The sequence below is a fragment of the Micropterus salmoides genome, unplaced genomic scaffold (assembly GCF_014851395.1).
Source record: "Micropterus salmoides isolate LMB-PRFRI ecotype aquatic unplaced genomic scaffold, ASM1485139v1 Ms_hic_scaffold_14, whole genome shotgun sequence".
NCBI classification, from domain to species: domain Eukaryota; kingdom Metazoa; phylum Chordata; class Actinopteri; order Centrarchiformes; family Centrarchidae; genus Micropterus; species Micropterus salmoides.
The window spans coordinates 33,970,820-33,995,899 of NW_024040485.1; the positions used below are offsets into that span (position 1 = coordinate 33,970,820).

At 44.2% G+C, this 25,080-nt stretch overlaps 2 protein-coding genes across 3 annotated transcripts in view; one reads left to right on the top strand and one right to left on the bottom strand.

The window, feature by feature from the left end:
- LOC119902803 (PEX5-related protein-like) overlaps positions 1-3,361 on the top strand; it is a gene marked incomplete at its 5' end in the record, with an annotated part of 33,336 nt that extends 29,975 nt beyond the window's left edge. The window contains 1 exon segment of the mRNA XM_038719178.1: positions 1-3,361. This exon segment is cut by the window's left edge and continues 612 nt beyond it.
- Positions 3,362-5,478: 2,117 nt separating this feature from the next.
- On the bottom strand, positions 5,479-24,797 carry LOC119902804 (mitofusin-1-like). Of its 2 annotated transcripts, none has more exons than XR_005444368.1 (18): positions 24,511-24,797; positions 24,293-24,412; positions 22,866-23,001; positions 21,053-21,215; positions 20,763-20,887; positions 18,998-19,106; positions 18,764-18,871; positions 18,173-18,326; positions 16,489-16,556; positions 16,252-16,373; positions 16,017-16,143; positions 15,711-15,815; positions 12,187-12,289; positions 11,887-12,107; positions 11,709-11,808; positions 6,279-6,475; positions 6,050-6,184; positions 5,479-5,806 (listed from the first exon to the last, which is right to left on the bottom strand). XR_005444368.1 is itself a non-coding variant. In XM_038719179.1 (18 exons), exons 2-18 carry the CDS (start codon positions 24,405-24,407, stop codon positions 5,740-5,742), a joined length of 2,196 nt encoding a protein of 731 aa, XP_038575107.1. In that variant the 5' UTR covers positions 24,408-24,412; positions 24,511-24,797; the 3' UTR covers positions 5,479-5,739. The 2 variants fall into 2 exon arrangements, 1 of the variants encoding a protein (XP_038575107.1); XM_038719179.1 differs by having other exon boundaries at positions 6,279-6,519; positions 11,712-11,808.
- Between the last annotated feature and the right edge of the window lie 283 nt (positions 24,798-25,080).

Genomic DNA, 25,080 nt, shown 5'->3' on the forward strand with positions numbered 1-25,080 from the left:
ATGTTTCACAATAAAAGCCTTCCAAGCAAAGTAGAAGCGAGTGGAAGGAATCAAGAGTTCCAGTGATCTGATGTTTGAAGGCCTGGGAGGAGGTGGAACACGCCACACTTCCTTGTGGCTTGAGTCTCTCTCCAACTTGGTTTTAGTTCCTGTGAAACGTCCGAACCTGCTGCTTCTCTGAACACTTTATATTCTTCTGACATGTAGCTGCACATCGGCTGAATCTTTACACAGAAAACGTCCTTCAGACTTTAAATGACGGACACCAGGTGGATCCGCTCACCTGGCAGCCGTCCGTCCAGTCAGGCTTCTTCATCCGGAGACGGGAAGTGAAAGAAAAGTTAGCAGAGTTATTAAGAATTAAACGATTTGAGATGATTTTATTTATGAAAACTTTCTGTAAAGTTTCCTCCTTTATGAACGTTTGGGGAACATTGAAACATGGCAGCGTTCTCAGTTTAGTTAATTATTGATGTTTTTCATGTCACTGGTTTTCAGTTTCCCGTCACCGTCTTTGGCGTTGAGGCAAAGACAATCTGCATACTAATGAGAAAACCCTTCCTGAGGCAGCGTCCTCTCTGACGGCTTCCACGAGTCCACACGACTGTTTCTGCCGTCGGTTTTCAAATAAAACCAAACGTTAGTTAGCTGACGTGTGCAAGCTAACGTTAGCGCTTGTTCCAGCGGATCTCTGCCAGCGTGGCGTCCCTCAGTCCTGGTTCTATGTGAGAAAACAGACGTAACACACCTGCAGTCCTGGAGTTCAGGTGAACTCATGGAACCCCAAAGAGTTTAAAACTGAAAAATATGAAAAAACATATCAAAATTTAAGAATAATGAATGCCAGAGTTTCGTTTTTCAGTTTTTGTTTTGAGTGCCATAATGTAAAGGAACTCGGATTAGAACATGTGACCGATTTGAATATGATCAGTAAATAATGAAATATTATTAGAAATCTGACCATGTTTATGTTTCTACAATCGAAAATGAATAAAACCAAAAAAACTCAGTAAATTAATAAACATCCTAATAAATAATACAATTTAAAAATTAAATTATTCAATTGATCTTTTTTTATCTAAAACTCCTCCCCCTTAATTACCATATTAATTTATTTTTCTTTATGATTTTCAATTTATTAATTCAGTTTTTATATATATATTTTTTATTTATGCTTTTGTTTTAAGGTAATTCAAAATTATAAAGGAAATCTATTTATGTCTCACTGGATAATTTAAAACCCCTACATTAATATATTGTAGTGCATTTAATAGGATTTTAATTTGCGTCACCTTTGTATTGATTTCTTATTTATTAATTCTCCTTTATAATTTTCGATTATATCAAGTCAAATATAATTGAAAATTATAAAGGATAATAAATAAGTAAGTATCATGTCTCATTGTATACTTTAATTTTCCCCTACATTCTTTTTTTTTAATGTATTTTTGGTGCATTTAATAGGATGTTTGTTTATTGAGCATTGTTTTATGTCTGTATTCACTGATTAAATGTGGCAGACTCGGCCCTCCATACTAACTCGAGCTCCAGGCGCGATTATTTCTGTAGAGACAGTTCAGGTTGTCTCACTTTTAAATAAACTTTCTTTTAACGTCTCAAATCTTAGTTTGAAGATGAAAAATAAAATATAAAGTTTAGCTTGATGGGAAACGAGCTCAGGGAGGTCAGTGATGAAGAGGAGGAGGAAGATATAATAACACTGACTCTGATGAGACTAAAGTGACAAACTGCAGTTGGCTCCACTATGAAATACTGTCTGCTGAAGCTCAAACTGGTTTGTTTCCGTCACTTTGTTCTCTTTAAACGTTTAAAGCCATAAAACTGATTATCAGGAGCGAAGCGACGCCCGGTCAGGAACCGACGAGGTAAAAAGTCACCTGGGACAGCCGCGTGTTGTCGCCTCCTGCAGGTAAAAACAGGAACAGCAGGTTTAAACTTGCTCGCTGCTCGACGCATGAAATAAACACATTTAGTCAAAGCAGCAGAAAATATTTATACAGCATCAAATATTAATGATCGCATTTTAACCACCAAGTATATCCTGTACTCCTTTCAGTCACGTTAATCAATATTTATTCAGTAGCAAACACTTTGTTCCAGGTTTGGTTTTATAAAAACCTGAATAATTAACGTAGGTTTTTGAGACTTCTGCAGATGAAGGAAACTGCAAATACAGAAAAGTCACCTGCTTTGTGTGACCTTTTATTGTTAGCTCTAGACTTAGCGTTAGCCCTTTCCCAACACCTTCGCACTCCCGGCTCCTAACATATGGACGCTGGGTCAAGACCCCATGGCGGCGGCGGCGCTTTTTAACTCCCTGCTGTTGTTTTTGCACCTGCAGGGCTCGGCGGTGAAGTTAGCAACAATATATATATTAGGGCCGCGTTATAACCGTGTGCGCCAGATTCACCAGACGCTCTAGAGTCTACTTCTGCTACTATTTAGACCCTTTGACGCACTTCCTGCCTCCTGCTGCGGCCGTGGAGATGAACAACAACACACTTCTGAACCTGAATGCCGCTTTTTACTTTTTAACACTCACGGACGTCTCCGGCGACGAGTCAGAAGCAATAGACGGGTTTCTGTGCAGCGTCATCACCGAGATGTCCAACCAGGGGGCAGGAAGCAGCGCTCTGTCTTCACGGAGGATCACATCCAGCTGCCGTGTCGAGTTAAATTAAAAACCAACAACTTTACTTTCCTTATTATTGGCTATTAAAAGTAAACAGTCCCGTTACAGTTACTTTCAACCGCCGCAGCCGTCCTTAAAGTGACAGAAAGCTGTTCGTTTTAGAAATGAATCCACTTTAGTGGAACAATCGTGAACCTGAGGAGGCAACGAGCGGCCGAGCTGAGAACACTGCGGCCTGCTGGATCCTACAGGCCGTTTCAAAGTAATCAAAAGCAAAGCAGCTCCCCCCGACTTTTTAACGGATCGCGTCTAAACAGCGGCATCATTTTTACCGAGCATGTAACGATTTTAAAAAATCGAACGTTACTGTTCTGCACACGCGTTCGTAAGAGAACGTTGATTGACCTTCACCGGCAGGACCGTTAGCTGCCGGTTCCAGTTTCGCGTTTCTTAGCAGATGCTTCAATACAAAAGCTTTTTGCAGGTCTCACAACGTTTACAGAAGTCCATGTTCTCTGAGTGTGACTTGATTTATTCTCCTGCGTAGGGGCCACGCATTTATACTCGCGTCCGTGTCTCCGTCAATCTGCAGTCACACCCAAACGCTAGTCGGCAGCAGCGTTTTCAAATGTTACCGACCGAATGGATCACATTCTGGTCATTTCGCTCGGGTTGTGACGGTCAAATATATCGATCCACCGCGTTACAGCCGCCGTTTGGCCGCTAGTAAAAGTTAATTCAAAGCACGGCCACTTCCTGTCGGCTCGGAGGCGTAGCGAGGCTACCCAGCCGACCAATCGCAGAGCTGACGGTCCGCGTCGACTCGACGTGTAGTTACATTTTTGATGAGGTGCACGTCAGGCGACGGCGTAGGGCAGGGCGCTACGCAGAGTCCACGCCGTCGATTCGACGCAGAAGTATAAATTGCGCTGAAGTCAGGCCTGATGGCTTCCAGCTGTGGAAAGAACGCCTCCTTCTTCCTTTAGCTTCTTGGCTCGCAGCTGAGTTAAACAGCACGGCGTCCGGTGCCGCCGAGCTGCGGCGCGGTCACACGTGTTCTGTTAATATGCAGATGAAACGACTCTGAAATGGCAGTTTAACCTGCGTGACCTACGCCGATTACAGTCTGACCGGCTGCCGAAGCGCTTTGGCCCCCTGACTGCGCGTCCAGCAGGGTTTGTATACAACAAGCCGTCTACTCAGAAGGAAAGTCACATGTAGTCTCGTTAACGGGCGATCACTGGACGTTACACGCTCATCTTTGGACACAAAGATGATTTGATAAAATAACTAGATAATAAGAAATAGTTTACATAGTTAATACGGACTGAAAAACAGTTTTAATCACGAGTAAGAGAAAATGAACCGACAGCCCTGAACGGCTTAAAATAACTTCTTTAAGTTAAGTAATGCTACTAAAAACAATTAATGTTGACCGAGCGCCGGTCTGCTACGACGCCTCCTACAGCGACACAAACCGGCGCCAAGGGGTGTTGACTGAGCCTCCGTATGTGACGACCTGGAGTTGGATCGGGCCTTTTCTAATCTAATCTATCGCACAAACTGAAGTCTAACATTGACTAAATTGTTTATTAGGTTATAAAACAGTAAAGCAACAGGAAAGCTGATGTAGATTAACAGGACGTAGTGACTGCTTCCTGAAGCTGCAGGGCGTCGAGCGCTTCGTCTTTCACGCTCGGTCACATGTTGCTGCTGAAGAAGCGTCTAAAGGAAGATTCACAAACTTCAGGTTCAGAGAAGGATCGGAGACGATTCTGAGGATCAGTTATGTTTTTCGGCCGCCTGACGGGTTCGACATGTTCAGTTTCACATCCTGAAGTTTTCCCTGAGGTGATGCGATTGGCTGATCCGTGAGCGTGTAAGGAGCGTGAATCTTTGTCTTTAACTTCCTGTCAGCTGCGTTCTGATGTTTCTCATGTAAATGACTGTACAGACAATAATCACATGTAAACTGATCATTTAGAAATTAAACAGCTGATGCAGAACCTGAAGTCTCTCCTCATTGGTCTGAAACGCATCAAGTCAGTTTCACCTGCAGGGTTCAGCCACTGGAGGGCGGCGGTGAGTCGCCGAGCTGCTCCGTCAGCTGCAGGGAGTCAAACTGGTGCCACGTGTTCAGTTCAGAAAACTCTGAAATCTGAGCGGTCAGAAAGTCTAATTCACTCGCCTGTCAGCCGTGATGTCATCGTGATGTCATCGGTCTGTCAGCGTGAACTGATGAAGACCCGATCAGGGTCGAGGTCCTGGTTTCTCTGTGAGCGGCCGACAGGAAACGGAAGCTGCAGGTGTTTCTTACCTGAACACATCGAGCCGACGAGAAGAAGAACAGTCTCCGTCTCACCTGTCTGTCCGTCTACGTCTCACCTGTCTGTGCGTTCGTCCGTCTATGTCTCACCTGTCTGTCCGTCTACGTCTCACCTGTCTGTGCGTTCGTCCGTCAACGTCTCACCTGTCTGTGTGTCCGTCCGTCCACATCTCACCTGTCTGTCCGTCTAAGTCTCACCTGCCTGTGCGTCCGTTTGTCTACCGTCTCACCTGTCCGTGCGTCCATCTACTGTCTCATCTGTCCGTCCGTCCTCTCCTGCAGCAGCAACAACAGGATCGATCTTCTCTCGCATCACGTGAACTCGTTCAGACATCTAAAACTCTGACAGCGAGCAGCTCTTCACTCCACAAAGATACCTGCTGGTTTGTGTGACGGCAGCCCGACGTCAGCTCCGGCCTCCTATTCGCTAAATACAGAGCGCCGTACAAAACAGGAAGTGATGTTCGGGACCACGACAGACTGCAGCGTCACTCTGATCTGTGACATCACAGAAGAACGAACGTGATTTATTTCACTGATCAGAAACAACCCACAGATATATTGATCTATGACGCTAACAGGTTAGGTGAGGATTAGCTGCTAGTTCAGGTAACACCAGCTCCCAGATCAGATCAGCAGGACTCTGATCACAGTTTGTTGTCTTAAACAGGTCAAATATTACAGTCCACGTCAGCTGATCACTGCAGCATCAGTTCTGTGTGACACCGTTAGACCTGAACAGCAGGGGGCGCCGCTCACTTCAGTTTCCCTGCAGGTACTGAACAGAAAAGGCCTCCAGCTGAGTCTCCAGCTCCGTGGCTCTGTTCCTGAAGCAGAGAGGAAACTTTAGTTCAACTGGATTCATCCGGTTCAGTCAAGCTTCCAGTAAGAAACACAGGAAGTCGTTTTTTCTTTACATTCTTTATAAGTGTTCACTACATTTATTTAACAGCATTAGTGACTTTACAGGGAGCGTTTTGTTTTCACAGGACATGTTTTATATGTGTGATTCAGTGTATTTATGGTGGAATTAAAGAAAACTGGTTGTTAAGTCTGACACCTTCCCCCACCTGAAGGCCTTGGACCTCCTCTGGATGTTCTCCAGTCTCTGGATCCTGAAGCTCAGCTGCCGGATGTTTCCCTCCAGCTCAGCTTCACTCAGATCGACTCTCTGAGTCAGACGGCTGAATGTGGACGACAGCTCCCTCAAACACAAACACAACAGGCCAGTTTTAGTTTCACACTCAGCAGGTGTTCGCTCGCTCACTCAGTTTGTGTCGGGGGGGGGGGGGGTCTTACTTGTACACCTGCTGGCTGCAGGCGGAGCTGCAGACGGGGATGACGGCTCTCAGGCGGTGGGTGGCGTGCTCCACAAACTGCTGCTTCAGAACGCGCTCTCTGCTGGCGTCGGTCCAGGTGAGTTTCTCGTACAGGTAGAGGAGACCGTACAGAGAGATGGAAAGAGCGATGAGACGCCAGCCCACCGAACGCCACACCTGAGACACAAACACGTCACGCCTTAGAAACAAACACGCCATGCCTGAGACACCGACACGCCACGCCGCCGACAGCAACACGCATCAGACAGCAACACGCATCAGACAGCAACACGCCTGAGACACCGACACGTCACGCCTTAGAAACAAACACGCCACGCCGCAGACACCAACACGTCACAGACACCAACACGCCTCAGACACCAACACGTCACAGACACCAACACGCCTCAGACACCAACACGTCACAGACACCAACACGCCTCAGACACCAACACGTCACAGACACCAACACGCCTCAGACACCAACACGTCTCAGACACCAACACGTCACAGACACCAACACGTCTCAGACACCAACACGCCTCAGACACCAACACGTCACAGACACCAACACGCCTCAGACACCAACACGTCTCAGACACCAACACGTCACAGACACCAACACGCCTCAGACACCAACACGCCACAGACACCAACACGCCTGAGACACCAACACGCCTGAGACACCAACACGTCACAGACACCAACACGTCACAGACACCAACACGTCACAGACACCAACACGCCTCAGACACCAACACGCCTCAGACACAAACACGCCTCAGACACCAACACGTCACAGACACCAACACGCCTCAGACACCAACACGCCTCAGACACCAACACGCCTCAGACACCAACACGCCACAGACACAAACACGCCTCAGACACCAACACGTCACAGACACCAACACGTCACAGACACCAACACGCCTCAGACACCAACACGCCACAGACACCAACACGTCACAGACACCAACACGCCTCCGACACCAACACGCCACAGACACCAACACGTCACAGACACCAACACGTCACAGACACCAACACGCCTGAGACACCAACACGTCACAGACACCAACACGCCTCAGACACCAACACGCCTCAGACACCAACACGCCTCAGACACAAACACGCCTCAGACACAAACACGCCTCAGACACAAACACGCCACAGACACCAACACGCCTCAGACAGCAACACGCCTCAGACAGCAACACGCATCAGACAGCAACACGCCACAGACTCCAACACGCCTCAGACACCAACACGCCTCAGACACCAACAGACACCAACACGTCACAGACACCAACACGTCACAGACACCAACACGCCTCAGACACCAACACGCCTCAGACACAAACACGCCTCAGACACCAACACGCCTCAGACACCAACACGCCACAGACACCAACACATCACAGACACCAACACGCCTGAGACACCAACACGCCTGAGACACCAACACGCATCAGACACCAACACGCCTCAGACACCAACACGCCACAGACACCAACACATCACAGACACCAACACGCCTGAGACAGCAACACGCCTGAGACACCAACACGCCTGAGACACCAACACGTCACAGACACCAACACGTCACAGACACCAACACGTCTCAGACACCAACACGTCTCAGACACCAACACGCCTCAGACACCAACACGCCTGAGACACCAACACGCCTCAGACACCAACACGCCTCAGACACCAACACGGCTGAGACACCAACACGCCTCAGACACCAACACGCCTGAGACACCAACACGCCTCAGACACCAACACGCCTCAGACACCAACACGTCTCAGACACCAACACGCCTCAGACACCAACACGCCTGAGACACCAACACGCCTCAGACACCAACACGCCTCAGACACCAACACGGCTGAGACACCAACACGCCTCAGACACCAACACGCCTGAGACACCAACACGTTACAGACACCAACACGTTACAGACACCAACACGTCACAGACACCAATACGCCTCAGACACCAACACGGCTGAGACACCAACACGCCTCAGACACCAACACGCCTCAGACACCAACACGTTACAGACACCAACACGTTACAGACACCAACACGCCTCAGACACCAACACGCCTCAGACACCAACACGCCTCAGACACCAACACGTTACAGACACCAACACGCCTCAGACACCAACACGCCTCAGACACCAACACGTTACAGACACCAACACGTCACAGACACTAACACGTCACAGACACCAACACGTCTCAGACACCAACACGGCTGAGACACCAACACGCCTCAGACACCAACACGCCTCAGACACCAACACGTCACAGACACCAACACGTTACAGACACCAACACGTCACAGACACCAACACGCCTCAGACACCAACACGCCACAGACACAAACACGGCTGAGACACCAACACGTTACAGACACCAACACGTCTCAGACACCAACACGCCTCAGACACCAACACGCCTGAGACCAACACGCCTCAGACACCAACACGCCTCAGACACCAACACGGCTGAGACACCAACACGCCTCAGACACCAACACGCCTGAGACACCAACACGTTACAGACACCAACACGTTACAGACACCAACACGTCACAGACACCAATACGCCTCAGACACCAACACGGCTGAGACACCAACACGGCTGAGACACCAACACGCCTCAGACACCAACACGCCTCAGACACCAACACGTTACAGACACCAACACGTTACAGACACCAACACGCCTCAGACACCAACACGCCTCAGACACCAACACGTTACAGACACCAACACGCCTCAGACACCAACACGCCTCAGACACCAACACGTCACAGACACCAACACGTCACAGACACCAACACGTCACAGACACCAACACGTCTCAGACACCAACACGGCTGAGACACCAACACGCCTCAGACACCAACACGCCTCAGACACCAACACGTCACAGACACCAACACGTTACAGACACCAACACGTCACAGACACCAACACGCCTCAGACACCAACACGCCACAGACACCAACATGTCACAGACACCAACACGCCTCAGACACCAACACGCCACAGACAGCAACACGCATCAGACAGCAACACGCCACAGACACCAACACGCCTCAGACACCAACAGACACCAACACGTCACAGACACCAACACGCCTCAGACACCAACACGCCACAGACACCAACACGGCTGAGACACCAACACGCCACAGACACCAACACGCCTCAGACACCAACACGGCTGAGACACCAACACGCCACAGACACCAACACGCCTCAGACACCAACACGCCACAGACACAAACACGCCTCAGACACCAACACGTCACAGACACCAACACGTCTCAGACACCAACACGTCTCAGACACCAACACGCCTCAGACACCAACATGCCACAGACACAAACACGGCTGAGACACCAACACGTCTCAGACACCAACACGCCACAGACACCAACACGCCACAGACACCAACACGCCTCAGACACCAACATGTCACAGACACCAACACGCCTCAGACACCAACATGTCACAGACACCAACACGCCTCAGACAGCAACACGCCACAGACAGCAACACGCCTCAGACACCAACATGTCACAGACACCAACACGCCTCAGACAGCAACACGCCACAGACAGCAACACGCATCAGACAGCAACACGCCTCAGACACCAACAGACACCAACACGTCACAGACACCAACACGCCACAGACACCAACACGCCTCAGACAGCAACACGCATCAGACAGCAACACGCCTCAGACACCAACACGCCTCAGACACCAACATGTCACAGACACCAACACGCCTCAGACAGCAACATGTCACAGACACCAACACGCCTCAGACAGCAACACGCCACAGACAGCAACACGCATCAGACAGCAACACGCCTCAGACACCAACACGCCTCAGACACCAACATGTCACAGACACCAACACGCCTCAGACAGCAACATGTCACAGACACCAACACGCCTCAGACAGCAACACGCCACAGACAGCAACACGCATCAGACAGCAACACGCCTCAGACACCAACAGACACCAACACGCCTCAGACACCAACACGCCACAGACACCAACACGGCTGAGACACCAACACGCCTCAGACACCAACACGTCACAGACACCAACACGTCTCAGACAGCAACACGCATCAGACACCAACACGCCTCAGACACCAACACGGCTGAGACACCAACACGCCTCAGACACCAACACGTCTCAGACACCAACACGTCACAGACACCAACACGCCTCAGACACCAACACGCCTCAGACACCAACACGTCTCAGACACCAACACGCCTCAGACACCAACACGCCTCAGACAACAACACGTCACAGACACCAACACGCCACAGACACAAACACGGCTGAGACACCAACACGTCTCAGATACCAACACGGCTGAGACACCAACACGTCTCAGACACCAACACGTCTCAGATACCAACACGGCTGAGACACCAACACGTCACAGACACCAACACGTCACAGACACCAACACGCCTCAGACACCAACACGGCTGAGACACCAACACGTCTCAGACACCAACACGTCTCAGATACCAACACGTCTCAGATACCAACACGTCACAGACACCAACACGTCACAGACACCAACACGCCTGAGACACCAACACGTCACAGACACCAACACGTCTCAGATACCAACACGTCTCAGATACCAACACGTCACAGACACCAACACGTCACAGACACCAACACGCCACAGACACAAACACGGCTGAGACACCAACACGTCTCAGACACCAACACGCCTCAGACACCAACACGCCTCAGACACCAACAGACACCAACACGTCACAGACACCAACACGTCTCAGACACCAACACGCCTCAGACACCAACACGTCTCAGACACCAACACGCCTCAGACACCAACACGCCTCAGACACCAACACGTCTCAGACACCAACACGCCTCAGACACCAACACGTCACAGACACCAACACGCCTCAGACACCAACACGCCTCAGACACCAACACGTCTCAGACACCAACACGCCTCAGACACCAACACGCCTCAGACACCAACACGTCACAGACACCAACACGCCTCAGACACCAACACGCCTCAGACACCAACACGCCTCAGACACCAACACGTCACAGACACCAACACGCCTCAGACACCAACACGTCACAGACACCAACACGCCTCAGACACCAACACGCCTCAGACACCAACACGCCTCAGACACCAACACGCCTCAGACACCAACACGCCTGAGACATCGACACCTGGCCAATAAATTGATTTCACGATTAATTTGGATTTATTTGAATTTAACGTTCAAAGGTGTCCTTCACAAAATACATCAACAGAAACGATAAACAGATGAATCAATAATGAAATGCCTGCGGGACGTACCACCCCCGACCACCAGCACGGTCATCGACGCCCGGGAGGTGACGGAGACCAGACCTGTCGCTATGGAAACCACCATCTCCTCCTTAAAGCTGGATCTTTCCTGCAGAGAGAAACGATGTTGATGTGTTTTCATTGTGTGAATGTTTTAAACAAGGAAGGTTTCTAGCACGGTACAAACCTGCAGTCGTGGGTCGGAGCTGCTCAGTGCTCGCTTGGCCTTGGTGGTGCCGATGAAGCGGGTGACGAGGGCGGTCCAGCCCAGAGAAAACTGGAAGTTGATGTTTTCACGGAAATCTGCACAGAGGGTGGCAAGGCCGAGGTCATAGGTCAACTCGAAGGATGAGGAGGGAGCAGAGAGCTGCTCCTGGACGGACAGAGACAGCAGAGGACGGACGCTATCTGAGGACAGAGGAGACACACAGCCGTCACGCTGCCTTTTCATGACGATGAAACGTGTAAACAAAGGGAGACGTTGTACCGATCATCTGTCTCTGTGCGTCTCTGACGTCTCTGAGGACACTGACAGAGCAGCGATGCGCCAAACAGCCGACCATCCTCTCATCCACGTGCTGCAGCAGCTTCTGAAGAGGACAAACAGAGACGTCTTTATCAGCTTCATGTCTGACTTCAGAAGATTTATATCAAACTAACAAATAACCAGTGGTGGACAGTAACTAAGTACATTTACTCAAGTACTGAAGTACAAATATATTTCTACACATCTCAGAGGAAGATTTTGTACTTTTTACTTCACTACATTTATCTGACTGCTTTAGTTACTTTACAAAGTAAGATTTATAATAGTTTAGATTTTTTTTGCTGAAATTACTCAATTTTAGCTTCAATTCTTCAATTTTAGCATCAGTTTTAGCTTAATTTTTCTACTTTAATTCTAGCTCAAATTCTTAAATTTTGACTTCAATTCCTGCTTTAATTCTACACCTGAAACCATTAGTTGATTGACCGAAATTTAATTGGCAACTATTTTGATAATAATTTTTTAATTTTGTTTGTCAAGTCAGCAACCCGTGATAAACATAACCATACTAATAGTACTTTTGAAAATTTATGAAGTATTTTTAAAAGCAGATACTTTTGTACTTTGACTTGTTAGAAATTTAAATTTTAGATGAGGGTACTTTTACTCAAGTAAAGGATTTGTGTACTTCATCCTCCACCGCAAATAACGCATTATGATGAAGATGGCTATTTTCTTTTGTCTTTTCAAGTTCAAGTTTATTTATCAGTGATTCTTGAGATCTGGGACAAAACATGTCCACCAGTTTGGGTAAAACATTTACATAATATTATTCATAAATTTAACTAGAAAACTAACAGGACAATTTTATTTCATATTGTTTTATATATTTTTTTATTATAATTATATAATATGTGACGAGTGCCTGTAAAAATCCTTGTCTGGAAGCAGGTGTCATTACATTACAATAGCTTAAAAAGAACTAAAAGTAATGCAAAATTAAACATTATACTTACTATTTGTTAGTAGTTCAGTAAATATTTTAATAGGTATCAAAAGTTACAATCTGAAATAGATTTTAATGTACTTTTTAGAAGATTCAACTTGTGTCCTAGATTTTTGTCAACACTGTCAGACATTTTTTTAAATAAAATTGAAGGCTGCTAAAACTCTTTGTCACTTCCTTGTTCTTTCTAATGCTAGGAGACCACTCCAGCTCCGGTAAGTTGTTTAGATTCTATATATTTCATTCCTACTTGTTGATACCTTGCATGTCACAACCGTAGTGTGTCAACACCATAATTAATGTAATGCAAGATTTGTATCATGTTTTCTGCCATAAATTCTTAATCTATGTAGATTATAGAGGTCACAAGCAACTCATGATAAACAAGATGGCTCCTGTGATGAGCACACGTGTTCTGAGGGGAAATATGCTATTTTGTCAACTCCGTCAGGATTTGTGTCCGACGGTGTTGACAAATGCCAGTGAAGTGCATTATTTTAGTATATATTTACCTCCTGAACATTTGATATTACTGTAATTCAGTTTTATGTGTTGAATTTCAAGCTATTGCCACAAAATAGCTTTATGTTTTGAATTGAATCTCATTTTCAAAGCCTCTCAAGTACTCAATATGTCATAATGTGTTGCTTATGCTAATCCATCAGAAAAGTATATAGTATATATGGTGTATATAAATATTTACAATAAAAATAAATAATAAATTGGGATTTAATTTACATGACCCTTTATTTAACTGACAGAAGTACAAAGAAAAGATTTTCAATAGTTTTACTGATCAATGTAACTGTAAATTGTAAATATAAACAAAGTTTAGTGAAATAAATGTTGAGCCAGAGGCTTGTTTACCTTTGGGTTACCTCACCTTTCCTCGAATAACAACTAATCGTTTGGCAAGTGAAGATACTAATTGTGCCAGTTTTATAATTGGAATGTTTGTTATTTCCTGCTTGATAGCTGCTCAACAGTTTGTGGTCGTTATTGTCTGATTCTCCTCTTAGTGATGCGCCGTATATTTTCAACAGGAGACAGATCTGAACTGGCGGCAGGCCTTTAAAAAACACGCAATCTGTGTGTACGAAGCCACGTTGTTGTAGCCACTTTATTCACAGGCTTTTTGGAAAATATCCCAACGTTTCTGGAGATGAGGTTTGTAGTTTGTGTATAAGCCGCATATATTTGAAGAGGTTGGACTTTACAGTGGAGTTATGTTCATGGACTATTGTCTAGTCCTTGTACTCCTTTGAGATGTTAATCCAAAAAAAGATTGGTTATATTATGTATTTTGTTCGTATCTTATAATGTTACAATATTTGTAAGAGTTTAATGATAATTTGAATGAAATATTTTTCTGTTTCTTACAAGTTTGTCACCACCGTCAGTTTTGTGTCAACACCGTCAGATGGAGTTTATGTTGTTTTAAAAAAAAAGATATATTTTGTTCCATCGAGAATATTTCTCTATGACATTGTTGCATTTTCAAAGTGAATTTGTAATTTGAACACTTCTAAGTATCTCTGTTCATATTGGAGATTAAATGTTATATTGGTTAATACATAGAACTTAAACCGTAATTATTAAACAATGACAAATCTAACTTTTAAAAGGAGATACGATTCATTTAAAAACATGTGTATACAATGAAGAGAACCAAGAAACAGTTAAGAGTAAAAATATCTGTGATAAGGTCATTCAAAATAATGTTTTTGACGTTTCTATGTTTCTGATGGTGTTGACAAAAATCTAGTTCTGATCCTGCAAACATGTCATTTGACAAAAATGTAAAACTGGGAGGTTGTTCTAAAACATGAGCAAAGCCTCATTTAACAAAGATGTATACATGTTTTTTTGAAAATCATCAAGTGTTGTTTTGTCCCTGATCTCAAGGGTCACTGTTATATAGCACATTTAAAAACAACCCCGGGTGACAAAGAGTTTTCCACTTTTGTAACATACTGGAACTAATAAACATAATATTTAGTTAATAATGTAAACTGTAAGAAAACACACACACTGTCAGTCAAAACATAGACTTAATTATCTGTCCCCCAAAAACAATGTCCCATGTCTGAACTATACTGTCACAGTACTTTTCTGCTCCACCAATCAGAGGGTCAGGACAGCCTGTCTGAGAGGCAAAGAATCAAAACACACCCTGCATGTTTGTGCTGTAAACTGGATTGGAAGTAAAGCAGCTTACTGTGTCGTCAGTTCCTCTGAAGCAACATTTAGATCGAGTGTGACTGTGTGTGTGAGAGATAAGCTTCAGGCAGGTGTGTTCAGGTACAGTGAGGTCGCAGAGTCAAAGAGAGTTTAAAGGAACTGCGTTTAGAGAAAGCCTCTCTGTCGGACAGAGCTACTCACGCAGGTTCCTACCACCTCCGGTCTTTGTGCTAAGCTAGGCTAAACGTGCCGGACTGAAAAGGCAGCGTTAACTTTGAACCTTGTAGCAGAGGTTGACTGTATGTGCCAGTGACAGTAGTGTTGCTGCAGCACTCACAGTTTTGTAGAGCTCCAGAGTTTCTTTTGTCGGGTTGAAATCGGCTCTGAACTCGTCCACCAGAATAGGAAGAGAACAGATCTGATCGGACAGCGCCGCCGCCACCTGACGACGAACCATCCACACAACAACATGAACACCAGAGACACAGTCCTGCTGGACCCTAACTGTGGCTATAAAGAACATTTTACACTGGTGTTTAGTGATAGATCTGCGAGAAAAGCTGGTTGATGTACATAATATATAATGAACACGCTGTAAAAGCTAAACGTCTTTCGGCTGATGTGTGTGAACATGATTTTGCACCTTGGCAGCGACCTCATCCGCCAGAGTCTTGATCGTCTCTCTGACGTTGTTGGTCAGACGGTTAATTTGTCCCCGAACAAAGTCCAGCCGGTCCCTCTGGTCCTCACGCTCCTCCAGGCAGCAGATCCTGTCAAAGGTCAAAGTCAGAGACTCTCTGTGACTCTAGAGAAACGACTCTGTGGACATTAGTTGCTCCTTTTGTTAAAGAGGAAGTGCGTGAGTTTGAGTTCCTGACTTCCTGTCGGCGGAGGCGATGTTGATGGCGTCCATCAGACCTTTGATGGCCTCGGTTATCTGCCACGCTCTCACTGTGTGCTGTTCAAACTTCGTCTTCACTGCAGACTGAGAGATGAACTCCTGCAGGGTCAAAGGTCACCAGGGGTCACATGTCTCAGGCTCAGTTTAATCATCAGTGTTTCTGCCCAACTGAAATACTGCGTTTACATAGTATATACACTGAGTTTTGTGGTACCTCAAACGTCCTCTCAAACATCTGGAACTCTCTCAGTCTCTCATGGAAACCTTCAGCCAGAGCGCCACCTACAGGAAGACACAGGTCTGAGTCAGCAGGTACCTCCAACACATTTAGACACCAATGTGCAAATAGGGCCCAGATTTAAAAATACCTGAATTATCCATGAAATTCAATTTTAGCTTTGATTTTTACTTAAATTTTAACGTAAATTCTCCAAATTTAGCTTTAATTTTAGTTTAAATTCTTAAATTGTGGCTTAGATTTTTACTTCAATTTTAGCTTAAATTCTCCAAATTTTGCTTTAATTGTAGCTAAATTTTACACATTTAAAGAAAGAAATCATTTACATACTTCAATTTTAATTTAGCATAAATTCTTCAATTTCAGACTTAATTTTACTCAATTTTATCTTAGATTTTTATAAATTTTAGCTTAAATTTTAAAGCTTAAATTCTTCAATTATAGCTTTGATTTTAGCTTAAATTCTGGCTTAAGGTACATGTATACATGTATGCTTGTATGTGCACCTGTATATCACATCCACCTCCGACATAATAACAACAACAACAATCCTTTGCAGTCTGCTCACTGCACTATTGTCTCAATCTGTCTGTTTAGTTTATAGTGTGTATTTATGTGTTCTCTGTACTACAGCCTGTGTTTGATTTAATTACTGTATTATTGTGTTATTGTATTATTGTATGAGTAAGCACATTGTGAGCAATGTACAGTCCAGAGTCAATTCCTCGTATGTGAACACATACCTGGCAAATAAAGCTGATTCTGATATTTAGCTTAAATTTCAGATGAATCTTTCAAAATTTGGACTCAATTTTAAATCAATTTTGGCTTAAATTCTAGCCTTAATTCTTCCATTTTAGCTTTGATTTTAGCTTAAATTCTTCAATTTTAGTTTCACTTTTAACTTAATTTTTATCTTAAATTTTTCAATTTAACTTAAGTGTCTGGTGGGGGGGTGATGGCGTAAAGATAAGATGCCTTCCTTTGATGTGGGAGACATCCACCAATGTGTCCCTGAGCGAGACTGAGCGAGCATTTTAAGTCGCTTTGTAATTGTAAGCGTCAGCTAAATGAATAAATGTACATGTAATGTCTGAGCAACAAGAGATTTAGGTTACTAAAATATAAGAGAGAAACAGAGAATCCTGTTGTACACTGCACAAATGACTTAAACAATAACTGACTGAACTGTTGCCAACTCATTTTTGCGTAATTGACTCCTGGTTTCAGCTCTTTAGTGACTGTGTATTCAGAAACACAGACTGGGTGAAAACAATAACGTGCGTCTCAGAAAATATTTATTTCCGCTGAGTGACATCATAACTTTCTGACAATCATAATGACTGTATTATAACTCCATGTTGTCGTATGCCTTGCAAAGGGCAGACCTGCTCTGTGTGAAAAGCACAATGAGATCAATTCTATTATAAAACTTTGTAATTGTAATATACTAAATACACATTTAAAGAAAGAAATAATTTCAGAATAGCCTTATGGTGAAGAACGCGCAGAATAAAGAATAATAATAACAGCTCAGTGTAAAATTCTCTGGACACTTTGAGAAGTCTGTGTTGAACCTGATAGACACAAACATCAACAGTCTGTGTGATGAAAGGAGGCTTCTCCTCCTGATGTCCCCCACCTGGCTCACCTGGCTCACCTGTCTCAGGCATGCCCTGCGCTCGCTGCATCCTGGAGCTCAAAACCTCTTTGGCCGAGACGAAGAAGATTCTCCCGGGCGCCTCGTCCATCCCGACTACCTTCAGCTCCTCAGCCAGGAAACTCACACAGCGGTCCGTGTGCTGCTTCCTCACCTGGACAGCAGAGTGAGGACACAGAGAGGACATCCCAACTTCCTGAACTGCATCCATGTTTCCCTCACATCTCAGTCGTTACGAAGACACGATGAAAGAATGAACAATCGTCAGTTTGACCTCGGCCCGAATGTTTTCTCACATGTGACTGAAAATAAATGATCTGCATAACAATGTATGTGATATAAATTAAAAAACAAAAAAAACATTTCTAATGAAAGAAGTTGTTTGTTGTTCTTTTGTTTATCAAACCAATTATATATAAATATACACAAGTTTAGTTATTTAGTTATCAAACAATCCAAGGATTTTCTGTTGTCGTGGTGACAAAGCCAGCGTTTGAAAGGACAACTCTTACGTTTGTGCACCAGCTTCACATAAAAGCAGCTGCTGGAAAGTTTGAGTTTAGACTGAGGCTGGGTTGGTCACACACCCACCTCCTCAATGTATTCAGGTTCGCTCACTGAAGCGTCCCATCTGTTGTGAAGGATGAAGATATTCGGTTTGGAGATTCTCTCACTGACTTTGTGGAAGAACAGTTTCTCCTGCAGACAGAAAAATATAACATGATATAATAAAAGACTTGTATAATAAATATGTCACACACACACTGACTGAAGTCATTATGATCTATAATCTATGATGTATGAGATCTTCAGGTGTTCCCTCACGGTGTTCATAAGCGTCGACTCAGCGTTTCCCACCAGAACAAAAACGTCAGCGTCCAGACAGAACTTATCGATCCAGCTGTCCAACTCCAGAGTGACATCAGTGCCAGGGCTACAGAGCAGAGGTCAGAGGTTAAAGGTCAGAGGTCGAGGAGCAGAAAATGTCCCACAGTGAGGCACACTGAAGCTGAAATTGAAGCTATAATGAAAGTTAAAAATTCAAAAATTTTAACTGAAGCTAAAATTAAAGTTTAAATTGAATTTGAAGCTAAAATTTAAGTAAAATTTAAAGTGAAGCAAAAATATAAGGTAAAATTGAAGAATTTAAGATAAAATTTAAGCTAAATTTTAAGAATTAAAGCTAGAACTGAAGAAAAAAATGAAAGCTAAAATTGAAGAGTGGAACCTAAAATTGAAGCAAAACTATAAGCTAAAGTTATCCAACGAAGGTTAAAGTCCAGGGCAGCTGGACTTGGTTGAAGATACTGGAAGACGTTTCGTCCCTCATCCAAAGGACTTCTTCAGTTCTGACTGACTGGCAGGGAAACTCAGCTATTTAACCTCAGTGGGGTCGTTGGCCCGGGTCATCGATACCGCTGGTTCGTTAGTGTTCCTTGTTGCTGTGACGACAGTCGTTACAGTCGTTAAGACTACCTGTGGCCGAGACTGAACGACCATCGTTGGTATCTTCACCTGAGGCCAATAGGTTACGTTTGTTGAGTTTCCTGGGAAGTGATGAAAGGACAGCATTGTAAGTGGGGGATAAGTGGTGGCGTAGACCCCCTCCCCTGTTCAATGACGGCTTCTCCACCCTGGTGTAGATGCTTCCTTAACACCTCTTTCAAACCATCCATCTTCTCTGTCTAAAGTCCTTTTGGATGAGGGACGAAACGTCTTCCAGTATCTTCAACCAAGTCCAGTTGCCCTTGATTTTAACCTTTGTTGGATAACTATGATCTGGACGACTGAGAATCTTCATAGACAACTATAAGCAAAAGTTGAAAAATTTAAGCTAAAGTCAAAGTTAAAATTGAAGAATTGAAGCTAGAAATGAAGGAAAAATTTGAGTTAAAATTGAAGAATTGAAGCTAGAAATGAAGGAAAAATTTGAGTTAAAATTGAAGAATTGAAGCTAGAAATGAAGGAAAAATTTGAGCTAAAATTGAAGCTAAAATTGAAGAATTCTAAAACTAAAGCTAAATTTGAAATTGAAGCAAAAATTGAAGCTAAAATTAAAATAGGATTTGAAGCTAAAATATAAGTTAAAACTGAAGAATTGAAGCTAAAATTTAAGTAATAATTGAAGCTAAAATTAATTAAAAACTGAATCTAAAATTCAAGAATTTAAGCTGGAATTTAAGTAAAAAAATTAAAACTAAAGCTGAAGAATTTAAGATAAAATCAAAGCTAAAATTCAAGAATTTCATCTAAAATTAATGCTAAACTGAAGCTAAAATTTTAAATTTAAGTAAATTTAAAGTGAAGTAAAGCAACTCAGGTTGATTGTCTTGCTCAGGGACATGTTGATGGATGTGTCTCAGTGGGAATTAAACCTGTGTCTTTCACACCAAAGCCATGTTTCTTATCCACTCACGAAAGCTAAAATTGAAAGCAGCTAGTGAGTCAGTGACGAGTGAAGTGAGACAGCCGTCGTCACGGATACAGGCAGTCTCGTGCAGAATCTAAACACAGATGCAGGCCTGACAGCGATCAGTAAATCCTGAGCGGTGATGTGAAGTGAACAGCACTAGGCGTTCTAGCGTGTTACCTGTCCATCAGCACCAGGTCGTCTCTCAGCAGAGCGCAGCGGCTTTTAGGCCAGAAGACTTTAACCAGACTGCCAGAGTCCAGAGTCGGATCCATGTGGAGAGCATGTGCCAGTTGGTTCACCGTCTGAGGAGGAGGAAAAATGTGGAGGAGTTATCAGTAGGTCAGCTGATTCAGACAGAACATCACCAGAATAAAAACAGTCCGACATCTCAGTAAACCCTCAGATCCGTTTCTAAGTCAGGGTTCACCGACATGTCCGACTGTTCCTTTAAAGGCCGTTTGTCGTACGGTGACGCTCCTCCTCTCATTGGTCGCCTCGGTGGTGAGGTAAGCCTCGTCTCCGTCGGTCCCTTCAACTCTCAGGAAGCAGTTGGTGGTGTGACCGATGCCGCTGGGCAACACTCGGTCTCTCAGCATTGCATTTATCACGGTGCTCTTCCCGTTACTGGTCCTGAATCAGACACATTAACCGCCATCAGTTATTGCACAGCAGCTGTCATTTATTAAATTGGTGTTTTATTACGACTTCCTGTGTGAACGGCATTCAAAGGCTGCAGTGGAGCAGATTCTAAAATCTGTAGCAATTCAATAACGAGTAACTGCAGCCATTAAATAAATTCACTCAACTCAAAATTGTAAGTAATAAGTGCTTAATTAATTTAAGCCACTGTGAGTGAACCTTGAGGGTGAAATTGAAGTTAAAATTAAAGTCATAACTGAAATTAAAGCTAAAATTCAAGTTAAGATTGAAATTAAACTGACAATTTTTTAGTTGAAGTTAAAACTGAACTTAAATTGAAGCTCAAATTGAAATTAAAGTTACAACTGAAGTTAAGTTGAAGTCTGTACAAAAAAGCTCCAGAAAAAGCCAGTAAGTGAACCTTAGTCGGGATTATTTTGTTGTTGTAATTTGAAACTATTTACAACACAAAGCATGAACTTCAGAGTTTAATTTTAAAGTTGAATCGGAGAAGCTGCTGTGCTTTCCTCAAGAAACTAAACAACTTCTTGATTCTTTTTACTTTTCAAAACATCATATTATATTTGTTGAGCTGCTCCTGTTTAATGGACATTGTTTACTGTCTCAGCACTGCGTAGCTTTAGAAACGCTACGGAAGCCCTGAGAGCCAAATGAGAAAAAATATTCTGGTGTCTGTTTTTAATAGTTTTATCTCCTGTGTTTTTACCTGTTTGTTAATAATTCAGGCCACATTTCAGTTTGATTTTACTAACTTTGTTTATTCTCATTTGTTTCTTCTAAGTCTAAAACTAACTAAAAAAAGGATCAAGAGTTTATTGTTGTAATACTCCTTTCGGCCACAAGAGGCTGTAGTGCACCACTACCCCAGTTCAAACTTGGACTCACAGCATTCATGTTTTATTCCTTCTATTATTATAAACTATTTAGACTTATTCTCAGCAAGTGAGAATATTTCCTAAAGAAATACACAAAGTCAAGTAAGTTAAAAACAAACTGAATTGTGGGCTGAATTATTAAAAACATGTAAATTAGTTTACAGGGAAACTCACTTCCTGATGAGTTATTACATCATCCAGCAGTTATTACATCATCCAGCAGTTATTACATCATCCAGCAGTTATTACATCATCCAGCACGCCCTCAGCTTCTTGCTCATCACATCTCGGCCGTTAATACTCCGAATGTGTTTCAGCCGAAGCAGGAAGCCGCAGCAGTTTGTAAATCAGAGATAAGTTTATCTGACAGTTTGTCTCAGCAGCACGACTCAGCAGAAAAACTGATCTCAGGTCAGCAGACAACAAACTTCTGTGACTTTCCCCTGCTGTTCTTTGACAGTTCAGGTCGTTTGTGCTACTTGCTGTTTTACTGTCTATCTGACTAGTTCTTCTTTTATTCTCGAACTGAAGCGCTCAGTGTGAAACGCGAACCGCTCTGTTTCAGTTTTGATGCTTTCTGTAACTTGTTTCACTGTGACGTGATATTACAGAAAAGTACGACACTAACGTTGTGATATTGATTTACAGTAATATGAACGGATGTTATCGCCGTGTGGATATGAAGCGTGGTTACCGCCTCTCCCATAGCAACCACTTATCACCTGACCCCTTCCTGTACTTTTACCTGCCGAAGAACGCCACCTTCATGTGCCTCCTGAGCAGGACTTCTCTGATGGTCGACAGTTTGGTGGCACAACTCTGCATCTCCAGACTCTGCTCCTCGACGGCCACCTGACCCAGCTCGTCGCCCCGCCACGCCTCTGACATCACAACAAACAAAATACCGTTATCGTGGCTGAAAATATCCGACGATGATCAAAGTTTCCAGAGTTGCTGTTACAGAAAATCACAGCTTGATTTCATTAAACTGTTTCTTCTAGATTCTGTTCATGTCATCACACATGTTCTTCTGTCCTTTGTGAAAGAAGTTAAACTCAATCGATGAGCTAGCATAGCCCGATCTCTGGTCTCTGTTTGACCTCTGGCGGTTCATCAGAATCAAACTAATAAATGTGCCAGCAAGTGGCGACTCACGGGTTCAAACCTTTCCACAGCACAGCGATTTCAAAATACTTTCAGACATGTTGTTCAAAATTTGTTTTGAAACGAGTTTTCTGATGACTGGAGAACTAATTTATGATCCATTAGGTGTGCAGCGCTGACTTAACGTGATGCATGCATTGGCGGTGCTGCAAAACGTCATTAAACGACAACGACGACATTAAAACCTCGCGGGAGAAAGGCGGCTGCAGGCGCCAAGTCCGGCGGCCACAGTTAGTTTCCCCGACTGCACCAAGCTGGAACCACACTGTTGCCTGATCAGTCACTGATCTCACAGTAAGCTCACGCAGGTAGACTGTGTCCGACTTGACGGCGCCGTTTTTATTCCCCGCCCCTGCAGTCATCTGTAGCTCATGCTAGACTATCAAGGCGAAAGTCAGCCGCCGGCATCCTGAACGCACCTATAGTCTAATTTGTGTTATGCCCCGCCCATTTCTTGCATTTGTAGCGCCCCCTAGTGGTCGATGTGAATGAAAGGTTTCGGGTGTGTGTCCGGTACAAAGTGGTGGTGATGACTTTGGTCTATCTATGTAGTGAGCCCCCCCTCCCCCCCGACTCATCAACAGCTTTATAGTGAGCCCCTCCTCCCCCGACTCATCAACAGCTTTATAGAGAGCCCCTCCTCTTCCGGTGGACCTTATTTTGAACAGTCAACGAATTTTCCTGAATTACACATGTGGTGTTTGTCAGTTTAAAGACAATATAAATCAGCAAAGTCGGCTTTTAAGAGCAGTTTGGAGTTCTGTTTCCTGCTCAAGGACGCTTTGACATATTATGGCTTTGACATTGGCAGACCGGAGGACTCAGGGATTGAACCACCAACCTTCTGCTTACAGGACAACCGCTGCGCCTCCTGAGCCACAGCGAACTCCACCAGTCACGTTATGTTTATATCTCACTTGGGATTAGATAAAATAACTTTAGCTCACGCAGACTGACCCACACCTGAGAAACCACCGGCACACCTGAGCCTGTGTGTGTGTGTCTCACCGTCCACGAAGGCGGAACCGTCCTTCACAAAGTCCAGCAGCTGATCAAAGATAGAGGTGATCGAACGCTTCGCCACAACGAAATGCTGCAGAGGAGACGGATCCGCGGCGTCCATGACACCTGACACACACCCATCAAACAGGGTTACACACACGTTAAGACAAAACACACACTGCCGGTCTACAGGTGAACACACGCAGAGCAGAGCGCGTCTGTACCTTGTTCAATGTGTCGCTCGGGTTCAGAGGTCAGTCGTGTCTTCGGGGATTCGTCTCAAACGAGTCGCGGTCAGCTCCCATCATCCCTCTGTTCAACACATCGACCACATCAGACTCACAACTGATCCTCAGCACGCAAAGCTCAGCTTACTGTGTGTGTGTGCAGACAGATCCTCTTAGCAGGACTTAGAGCTGCTTCACCTGACTCACCTGCAGCCTCAACCACCTGCTCACGCTCACAGGTGTGTTTTATTCAAGGTTCATTAACTCTGTTTCAACTATTTTCCTTCTCGTACTTTAATATTTTAATAAACACCAGGATATTCTTTCACCGTAACTGTGCACACATGTATGGAAACCCATTTCCACCAGTAAATGTTTTTAGGCAGGATAATAAAAAATGCTCATGTTAAGTCAAAATTATGAAATTTTATCTCCTAAATTAGATTTTTATCCTCCTAATTTTGACTTATTTTCATTTTCTCTTATAATTATGACTATCAAACTAATTTGACTTATCTTCCCCAACATCTCAGAAATTTGACATTTTTCATTTCAACTTTTGACCTC